This window comes from Brassica oleracea, chromosome C7 (genome assembly GCF_000695525.1).
Source record: "Brassica oleracea var. oleracea cultivar TO1000 chromosome C7, BOL, whole genome shotgun sequence".
NCBI lineage: Eukaryota > Viridiplantae > Streptophyta > Magnoliopsida > Brassicales > Brassicaceae > Brassica > Brassica oleracea.
The window spans coordinates 30,453,114-30,462,971 of NC_027754.1; the positions used below are offsets into that span (position 1 = coordinate 30,453,114).

General features: G+C 35.5%; 3 protein-coding genes across 3 annotated transcripts; 2 read left to right on the forward strand and 1 right to left on the reverse strand.

Annotated features, from left to right (window-relative positions):
• The first annotated feature begins 2,310 nt into the window (after positions 1-2,310).
• Positions 2,311-5,294, forward strand: LOC106303066 (tetraspanin-14). The gene is made up of 3 exons (XM_013739431.1): positions 2,311-2,578; positions 2,662-2,723; positions 5,010-5,294. Exons 1-3 carry the CDS (start codon positions 2,311-2,313, stop codon positions 5,292-5,294), a joined length of 615 nt encoding a protein of 204 aa, XP_013594885.1.
• A 513-nt stretch (positions 5,295-5,807) lies between these two features.
• LOC106303067 lies at positions 5,808-6,295 on the forward strand. Its single transcript, XM_013739432.1, has 2 exons — positions 5,808-5,957; positions 6,035-6,295. The coding sequence occupies exons 1-2, from the start codon at positions 5,808-5,810 to the stop codon at positions 6,293-6,295; spliced, it is 411 nt and encodes a 136-aa protein (XP_013594886.1).
• A 390-nt stretch (positions 6,296-6,685) lies between these two features.
• LOC106303068 lies at positions 6,686-9,454 on the reverse strand. The gene is made up of 4 exons (XM_013739433.1): positions 8,355-9,454; positions 8,012-8,275; positions 7,022-7,937; positions 6,686-6,946 (listed from the first exon to the last, which is right to left on the reverse strand). The coding sequence occupies exons 1-4, from the start codon at positions 9,452-9,454 to the stop codon at positions 6,686-6,688; spliced, it is 2,541 nt and encodes an 846-aa protein (XP_013594887.1).
• Positions 9,455-9,858: the final 404 nt, after the last annotated feature.

A 9,858-nucleotide genomic window follows, 5' to 3' on the forward strand; every position in this document is an offset into this window, starting at 1 on the left:
CACTAGCCTGATGTGTAGTGTCTTTTGTATGATAAATAGATGTATATATAGCTTATAAAATACCTTATCTTAATTGTAATAGTTCTCTGGGCTGGTGGTTTTCAGCTAACCTTACTAAATAGGCATGAAACGTCAAACTGCCTAATGTATGATGAAAATATGTGATAAGACCAAATATATTGAATATTGTAATAAATAAAAAATTCTAAACGAATGACAATAACATTGGAGTCCATTTCGCTCATACTTGTATAATTTTTGTTTTTGTTTCAGTTTCTTTCTAATATGTCATTTGCCTTATGACTATTTATACGTTGTGACCATGCTCAAACTAACCTGTGAATGAGAAAAAAACAATAACACTAAACAAAATTAAGCAGCTCATTTTACTCGTAATAAATTTTAAATGTAGATGTAGTGGCGAAATTGTTATTTTTAAATGGGTAAAAGTCAATGGTCAACCAAGCATGACTTGAAGTTCAAATGATTAAAAAACTATTTGAAGAATCAATAGTGTTTTAAATCATAGGTTAATAATAATTGGATAATACCTTTGAGAACGGAGACACAATAATTCTATGTATGATGTGCACTATGTCACAAGTCAAAGGAAATGCTGTATATCATGTAGATAATCGTTCGAATATAATTACCCGAACGAATTCAATACAATCAAAGAACCAAATCTATACAATATAATAAGGAAAATATAAATACAACAAGAGCGATTTTTAAGCCTTTGGTAGAAAAAACAAGAGAGATTTTTATATCAATGCATGTGATGTGCTGCGAAGAAATATTGGGTTTGAGATCAATTTATATTGCATTACTACGAAATTTACTGCCTAATCATAAAAGTAATATAAAATTTTGATATCAAAATCGGTAATTTCAAGTTTTCTATACGGTATAGACTATACCGTTATCTTTCATTGTTTTATTATTCATGTATCAGTTACTAGCTAGATACTCTTTATTATCGTTTACTGCTTTCTACCGCTAATCCGATGCGATGAGTTTTTCAGGTTATCTACAGTTAAAATGGGTGAAAGAAGAACACCGGCAAATCTATGCATGAAATAAAATATTAAACGTTTTTATTTTTATTATATACATAATTTTGTAATATTTTTTACTTAATCACGCCTCGCTCGAGAGGGACCAAAGATGTCGTGAATGGCACGCGTTTTCTTTTCTTGTTGTTTCTTACTGTGTTCAAATGATTGGTGAGTACTCTGTTTCGGTTTCCTGTTAAATCCTTGTCAATAACATTCAGCTTCTTAAACTTTTCGTACCAAACAGTCAACACACACTCTGTCTCTCTTTTTGCCAACGTGGCGTAGATTTTTACCGCGGCATCAGGCATGCAATGATGCAAGCCACTTTTTATTAAGCCATTTTTTTGCCATTGTTAGTTTGAATATGTAACGTCTATATATGGTATTATCTGTTTCTTCGAGATCCATAAGAACTAGATGTTTTTTTATCATCACAATGTATAGATTTGAAAAAGTATCGAGAACCATGAATTGTGTGAAAAAAAAACGTTCGTGTATTGTGTCCATATTAGAGAATGCTTTAACCAAGTGTGAAAAGCACTTTAGGCTTTAGTCCGTCAAAGCAATATCATGATTAATACCATAGATCCAAAGATAAAAGTGGTTTTAAAATAACATAAAGTTTGGAAATGAAGCGGAGAAATGATGATTTAGATCATCCCTATGAAACAGGCACGCCTATCTTTTGTTTAGTCTTCTAACTCCATCACGACGCCAGATTATTGTTCAATGGGCTTAAACAGCTCAATAACATTCTGACCAAGTTAACAAGTAAAACCGGAAACGGAGAAATTAGGCCCTTTAACGGGGTTCAAAGGCCATTTATTTAGAAGTAGAAAAATACAATCGCATTAATCTATTAAAAAAAAAAATCTGGCGTTCCAGTAATTTGTTAATTCTTTTGCTCTATTTGTTAGGGAAGTTTGTTATTATCTGTACTTTTTTTCTTCTAAAATTAAAAAAAAGATCTTTGATAAAGATGAAATTTATTCTAACGTATGCCAAAATAACATTCATCTATGTATAAAAAACATTCATCTATGTTTTACCTTAAATATAAAAAAATGTTATTTTGAGAGAGGAAAAAATAAAATAAAAATATTTTAGAACAAATAAAAGTGAGTAGGAGTAAATTTTCTTTAAAATGCTATTATAGTAAAAACATATGTAATTAAGTGGGTAGGAGATGATCTAAAGAATCTGATTATTTATAACATACAAAAATCAAATGTCCTTGGTGCATGCTCCAACAATGAGGTCACAAATCCACAAGTCGTGGAATCTAGTCGCCAGCATCTTCTTTCCGATCATCACTCTCCTCTTCTCCGCTCCTCTACTCGGCCACGCCTTGCATCTCTTCATCATGCATAACAACCACACGTACGACAACGCACCTGACTACCACAATTACCACACGAGGCCACGTGTCCAGACCCTAATCAGCCTCTCTCTCTCCTTGCCGTGTTCCTCCTCAGCAACGCCGCTACGTTTCTTAGGCCACGACGGCTCGGCTTCCCCAAGTACTTTCTAGTTATTGGTTTCATCATCTGCGTGGCTTACGCCGGGTTGAACGATCTGCGGTACAACCGATTGTTTTCTCCAGTACCAAAGTGTTTCAAGGCAGAATATCCTTCCGGACAACGCAAATGGGAACAATATCAAATGGTTAAGATAGAACAAAGTCAACGGTGTTTGCAAAGAGTTCAGTTACGTTTTGTCAGCAGCTAACTTCAGTGGGGGATGTAGAACTATTATTAATAGGGGGCACAAAATTCTAATCAACTCATTTAAAATATAAAAAAAAGTTTCATTACTAAAAAATTCCTTACAAAATTATCTTAGGAAATTTCATATTTTGGATATCCATTTATTCTTTTCTTATTTCCTGAATCACCAGATAAACTCTTTAAATCATCTCTAGAGTCTCTTTTTTTTTTGGAGAAGACATATCATCTTCGGAGTTTTCATACGTAAATGCAAATTTTTTTCTAGGTTTGATATATTTTCCATTAAATTTTTTTATGAAAAAAAATTAGTACATTACTATAGTTTCTACACTCTCATAATTTCTTATTACTTAAATCACACAAATCAAAATTTTATTTAGTTTTACGGTAAAAACCTTTACCTTTTAGTTTCTCTTTTGAACTTGTTAGACCATCTCCAATAGTTTACTCTAATTTTTACTCTAAAATATAGTAATTCTATAATAGATTTGAAGTTTGCTCTAATTGTATTCTATTTTACAGTAAAAAATAGAGTGACTAACAAAAAATAAACAATTTACTCTATATTTGGAGTAAACCTATTTTTACTCTATTATAGAATAAGAAATAAAATAATATTAGAATATTTTTACTCAAAACTCTATTTTAGAGTGAAAAATAAAGTAAGATTGGAAATGCCCTTAGGCACAATCTTTTTGTCTTCGGCGTTTAGATTTTTGTGATTAGGGAGAAGACAATGAAAAACGTGGATATAGCGTAATTAGGTAAATTTCAACTTCCATTATTATTTTCTTTACCATTTGATTGAGCTTTTTAAAACTGAACTTATATTTATTTTGGGCTACAATAGATCTGTCATATAATAATGTGTTATAGATTGTTTTAAGTTGAAAATATAAAGCTTTGTTTCTCGACCAATTACATAATTATATTTAATTAATATACATATAATTTTTTTTTTAAAGTAGTAGGGGGCATGTGCCCCCATAGTCACCTTATGTACATCCGCTCCTGACTAACTTACGACCCCTCGATAGAAGGGTGTTACCTTGCATCAAGTTACTTACGAATATTACTCAGTTTTTTTGTTAATTCTCTCGAATAAACATTTTTAAGTTTTTGTCATAAAAATAGTCTTCAAAAAAAGAAAATGACCAAAATGGCTTTTTTTATTTTGAAATTTTTAATATTTATTTTTTAAAATTTGAAACCATATCACCAAAACTTCATCCCTTACCTCTAAATCTTAAGTCTAGATTAGTTAACCATAGGGTAAAAATACATTTTTACTCTTTTATAAAACTTATTTTGGTCATTTTCTTCGTTGAAATCTGTTTTTGTGATAAAAACTTAAAAAAAACTATCTGAATTTCTCCTTTTTATTCTATAACCAAATTTAATATATACTCCTAGATATCAAAGTTTGACACGGTTTAAAATCGGCTTCAGATTTTGTTTGAATAGGTCGTTGTTGTTATTATTATTTTAAAATTTTTGGTTGGTTTTTATCCTCTCCGTTTGGTTTTTATCTTTCTTATAAAAAAATTACAGTATGAAGGCAATTTTGATACTTCGCATGTTTCAAACCACCTAAATGCTTCCTATGTTTCTGGATAATCCTTTATATGATTAACTATTTATAACAAACCAATGATCATCCAATGAATTCAACAGTTTTGAAACTTTGAAGTAAATATTGGAAAATATTGGAAACAAAATATCATATATGTTCAGTTGCCAAAAAAAACATATCATATATGTTTCTAACAGACCCAGAAAGCTACTCAATTTACCAGTCAAGTTAATTTTATGTGTTTTCCATCATTCAATGTTTATACTATTTCCGTTTCATTTTATTTGTCATTTCAGATTTGGATACACAAAATAAGAAAACATTTAATTTTGTATATTACTAAATAAAAACATCATTACCAATACACATAACCACGTTTCAACCAATAGAAAAATACATTAAAATATAAAGTCAATAAATTTTGCATCAAAATTATAAAACAACACTTATTTTAAACAAAAATTTTACTCTACAGGCGACGACTAAAATAAAACGGAGGGAATAATATTTTGTAAAACCTAAATGCATAATTCACAACAATTCTCCGTTTCTTTTGTACATAATTATTTTAAAACTGATAGTGTAATTATATGCAAGGCTTAATATATGGAAAATATGTTTTTACTTGATTTTTGCTGTTCTTTTGGTTAGACTGGATGCTGCATGCGACCGGGAAAATGCGAACTTGAGAGGGTGAACGCAACGTTGGGGATTATAAGAAACCGTGAAGGACCACCGTTGGATACGGCGGTGATATACGGTCGCCACGGTGGTGAGGCAACGATAAGAGATTATTACGATATGTGGAGGAACGAGTTAAGCGTGTTGTACTATGATTATATGACGTGTCAGCTCAAGATTATCAAATCTCCAATGCTGCGTAAATGGTGGCAGCTCGGTGTCTTCTTCTCGTCTATCACATGTCTGCTTAATTAGATCTCTATTCTGACATGATATTTTTAAGGAAAAATGATTGCCAGCTACCCGAAGTATCGGCCACTACATGAGTAACCATGCCAACTTTAAAAATGCACACTCAACTACACGAAGTATATGGATTGCATGCGAACATCCCTGGACTATATGTTGTTATGTTACTAACATCATTATCCTAATTTAATCTGTCGGAACCAGTCACGTGGACGTCAGAGATGGTAACGGCGTGTGATTTGCCGTTTGGTCAATTGAAACCCGACCCGACCCAATTAAAAAGAAAACCCGACCCAACCCAATTAAAAAAAACCGATTCAATTGCTTCTTCCTCATCCTTTTTGTCGAAGAAAAACTCATCCTCTTTGTAGCAGAAACCCAGAGGCCAGATCTAGAGGCCAAAATCAGCAGATATTAAAGTGAAGCGACAACATTGAACAGAGCTAAACAGGTAAGATTCTTAGAACTCAAATGCTCGATGTGATATGAGATTTGAGTGGTTGAATGGTTGTTCGATAGATGGATCTAAAATCAGGGTCATCAAGCAACAGTAGGAACATAGGTTATGGTGGTCGCAAATTGTGTGTTTGTCGGTTGCCAGCAAAGATTCTCACGGCTTGGACAGACAAGAATCCTGGCCGAAAGTTCTTTGGGTGTGAATTGTACAAGGTGAAAATCGAAAAAATGATTCTTGGATGTTTTAGTAGCAATGGGATGGGTTATAACATATTTTGTTGTGTCATTAGGAAGGAGGGAATGACCCTTGTTCTTACTTTGAGTGGTTTGATAAAGAAGAAGTCTATGGTTGGCCAAAGAGGGCTTTGATTGAAGCAAGAGATGAAATTCGTGAGAAGAAAAAACGGATAAGTGAACAAACTGCCACTGTCAATTTTCTTCGTATGGAGTTAGAGAAGCAGAAGCCGGAGAAACCAGGCTGTAGTAATGGAGATGAAGAGAGCATTTGTAATGAATTTGTGAAGTTGTTGAGCAAAGGTAATATCCATTGAGATATAATGTATTGAATCTTTCTAGTTGAAGTTTCTTTCTTTATCTATCATATGTAATTTATTAATGTATTTCCTTGAATCAATGAAGTTGAAGTTATGGATCATATGTAATGTATTGAATCTTTCTAGTTGAAGTTTTTTTCTTTATCTTATATCTTCTTCATGCATATTCAACCAAAAGGAGACTTAATGTTATAAAGATGGAAGGTTTAAAATCATACAACCCAATGTCAGTGAATGTTAAGTCATAGAGACTACTTCACACATTTAATCCAAGACATCACACATTTAATCCAAAAAGAACCTAATACCCGAGAGTTGAAACATTTTAAAACCTTCAAACACACAAAAAGACATGATACCCGAGACTTGAAACATTTTAAAACAAGATCAACCAAACAACAATGAAGCCAAGCGACTGCTTCTACGGAGCACTTGAGTTGGTTGTGGTGCATTTGAAGAAACATCTTGAACTTCAGCCTCCTCGTGTGCTTCGTCTCCTCCTAACTGAGCCATGAAATCAGCTTCCATCTCAGCCTCTTCTTGTGCTTCATCATTTGCTTCCTCTTGAGCTTGTAGTTGAGCTTGAACTTCTCCCTCCAACTGAGCTTCCTCATTAATACGCCTTCTCTTCGCCCTGTCCTCCTGAGACTGCGATAACATAAATGTTACTGCGAGAACGTAGATGTTACATCAACTTGGGATTGAAAAGGAACAAGATAATACCTCATGTGGACACTTCCTTGAGTTATGTCCCTTACCACCACATAGACTGCAATGTCCTTCTCTTCCTTGACGGCCAACCTTCTTCTTAGAAGGTGATTCATGGACACCCTTGATCCTCGCTTTACCTTTTGGTCTACCTGGTGGTCGCTTATAAGGGGGTGCAAAGATGCGTCCTCCTCCAGTTTCTTCCCAAAACTTAGGACCATTAACCGGCTTCAGACCTCTACGATATGTCTCTTTCCACTTGTCAGTCAAATAGTAATCTGAGATGTAGTCCTCAACTAAGCCGGTGTTCTCTCGAATTGCACAAACAGCATGGCGACAAGGGATACCTGTCAAGTCCCATTTTCTGCATACACAGGTGCGCCTATTGAGATGAACTGAGTAGCCATTTGTCCCCTCCACAATCTCATATTTCCCTCCAGTACTTGAGACAGAGTAACAGTGTTGCGCTTCATCACAAGACTTCTCTATCTCCTTTCTTGCTTTCTTTGTGTGTCTTCCGATCTCCTTACAAGCTATTAGGTACCTATTCGATATTCTTTGCATCACATCTCTCCTAATCAGCTCCAGCATCTGCACAAATGGCTTCTTCCTTGCAGCCTTCAAAGTCCTATTGAAAGACTCTGTCAGATTGTTGTGAGTATCAGCACAACAACAACCGGTCCTAAAAAAAGCTATGCACCAAGTACGGTGATCTTTCTTCAGCAGATCGTCACACGCCTGCGGATCAAATTCTCTGAAAGTTTTAAGGCTTGCTTTGAAATCACCTTCGTTATAACTACTTGCAACTCTCCAAAAGAGGGGTTTCAAAGTGTCAGACTTATGCAATTTCTTCAGATTGGCGTAGATGTGTCTAGCACATGCTCGATGCTCAGCCTTGGGCAACTCCGTAACAACATCATGAATCAAACTCCTATGCATGTCAGATATAATCGAAATGTTGTCACCTTCACCCAAATCAAGTCAAGCTTCAACTTGTGAATGAACCATTCCCAGTTATCATTGTTCTCAGCCGACACTACTGCCCAAGCTATGGGATATATCTGATTATTCGGATCTCTTCCTATTGCTGTGAGAATCATCCCCTGGACAGGGTGTTTTAAGAACGTACCATCTAAGCCGATGATGGGTCTGCAGTTCTGTTTCCATGACCTCTTTAGCTTCTCAAAACAAATATAGATTTCCGAGAACATTTCCTCTCCATCCTCTCTTCTGATAGTGTTAATCTCCACGGTGGTGTTTTTATTTGTCCTGAAAAATACAGTGCAAACTGCTCGTTAGTTTATGCTAGGATTTTATGAACATTTAAGGTAAGAGAAACACACTTTGCCTCTTAATTTCAGCCTCATAATCTCTTAACCGTGCAAACTGCTCGTTAGTTTCAGCTTGGAGTTTATCAAAGACCATTCTCCTAGCAACTTGGGATTTTGGAGGTGAGATGATGATGTTGTACCTCCTCTTCATTTCATCTTTGATTTCCGGCACACTCATTTCAGGATCTCGTATGATGTCTTCTAGAAATATATCAGCTATTACCGGACTTTTGATCAGCTTACACCTCCCAACAGGGTGACATTGATGCTCATCCTCATAGGTTTTCACCATCCATTTCTCTATTGGGTTCTCCACTGAAAAATAGATGCGCCACCCACAATCATTCTCATTACACTTTGCACCGAGTTTAGTCTTCTCCCATCTATCGAAGACAACATTTCTCCTCGTCTTCAGAATGTATCGAATAACATTCTCTTTAAACTCCTCACCAGTATTGAACAATTGCCTTAGACTAAAAATCCCATCAGACATATTTCTTTTCACCAACCGCTCAGCTTGTTCTTCTTCGTCACCTGATGAGTCATCAGTGGCAGGGTATTGTTCATCCTCATCTGGAATTTGTTCTTCATAGTTGACATCTTTGAAAACTTCTATCTCCTCCTCAACTACCTCAACATCATCATCAGATTCTGATTTCTTGGACAACCCTGCCTCAGAATCTATACATTCATCATCTGATGCTTCGCCCTCATATGTGGCATCTTCAATTTCATCATCACTTCCAACCTCGCCACCTTCAGCCTCTTCATGACGCTCTTCAATGATCGCATCTTCATGACGCTCTTCAATGGTCGCATCTTCATGACGCTCTTCCATGATCGTCTCTTTATCCTGTTCAGGTACACTGTCTTCTCTTTCTTTATCATGTTCACTTGGTTCTGTTTCCTTCTTAGGTATGCTTGCTTCTGTTTCTCTTCCCGTAACATCCTTTTCAATGTAGAGATCAACTTCCTTATACCATCGACCTGCGATTCCCAATTTCTTCTTGTTAAACTCCACTTTTTCCCACAAAGGTTTACAATCTTCAAGACTTTCATACGGGAGCTTGAACCGCATTTTGCCAATAATGATTCTTCTCTCAATCAGCTTCGACATCTGTTATAAATCCATGATATGGATATGTGGATTGCCATTAACCATCAAGGAGGTTTACATCCGACCAGACTATCCGGTCCGTCTACACCCGTCTCCGGTCCGTCTACATCCGCCCGAGACTAGTCAAGATGAAGACTCATTCAACCGGAGCATTTATGAGCTTTGACCAAGACTATATCTTTGTGGTCAATATGTAATAAATGTGTAGATACTCTCCTTGTTGTAAACCCTTATGAACCTCCACTATATATTGATAGTGAGAGCTAATGAGAAAGACACAACTTTCACAACAACACTTCTCTCATATTTCACCCTCGTCACTTAAGTTTCAAACGGACCCCTTCTTCTCTCTCGATTTCGAATGAACCCTGGATTCTGGGATTTTCCCCCTTTGTCGCGAGAAA

What these genes read in the sequence shown, in the direction of transcription:
- LOC106303067 (XM_013739432.1), top strand. Translation starts at nt 5,808, where the DNA reads ATGGATCTAAAATCAGGGTCATCAAGCAACAGTAGGAACATAGGTTAT. An exon ending in TTGGGTGTGAATTGTACAAG is followed by an intron (nt 5,958 to 6,034) that starts GTGAAAATCGAA and finishes TTGTGTCATTAG; the next exon opens with GAAGGAGGGAATGACCCTTG.
- LOC106303068 (XM_013739433.1), bottom strand. Translation starts at nt 9,454, where the DNA reads ATGTCGAAGCTGATTGAGAGAAGAATCATTATTGGCAAAATGCGGTTC. An exon ending in AACAATGATAACTGGGAATG is followed by an intron (nt 7,938 to 8,011) that starts GTTCATTCACAA and finishes TGACATGCATAG; the next exon opens with GAGTTTGATTCATGATGTTG. An exon ending in CAAGGAAGTGTCCACATGAG is followed by an intron (nt 6,947 to 7,021) that starts GTATTATCTTGT and finishes ATGTTATCGCAG; the next exon opens with TCTCAGGAGGACAGGGCGAA.
- LOC106303066 (XM_013739431.1), top strand. Translation starts at nt 2,311, where the DNA reads ATGAGGTCACAAATCCACAAGTCGTGGAATCTAGTCGCCAGCATCTTC. An exon ending in CGACGGCTCGGCTTCCCCAA is followed by an intron (nt 2,579 to 2,661) that starts GTACTTTCTAGT and finishes TGTTTTCTCCAG; the next exon opens with TACCAAAGTGTTTCAAGGCA. An exon ending in AATGGGAACAATATCAAATG is followed by an intron (nt 2,724 to 5,009) that starts GTTAAGATAGAA and finishes TCTTTTGGTTAG; the next exon opens with ACTGGATGCTGCATGCGACC.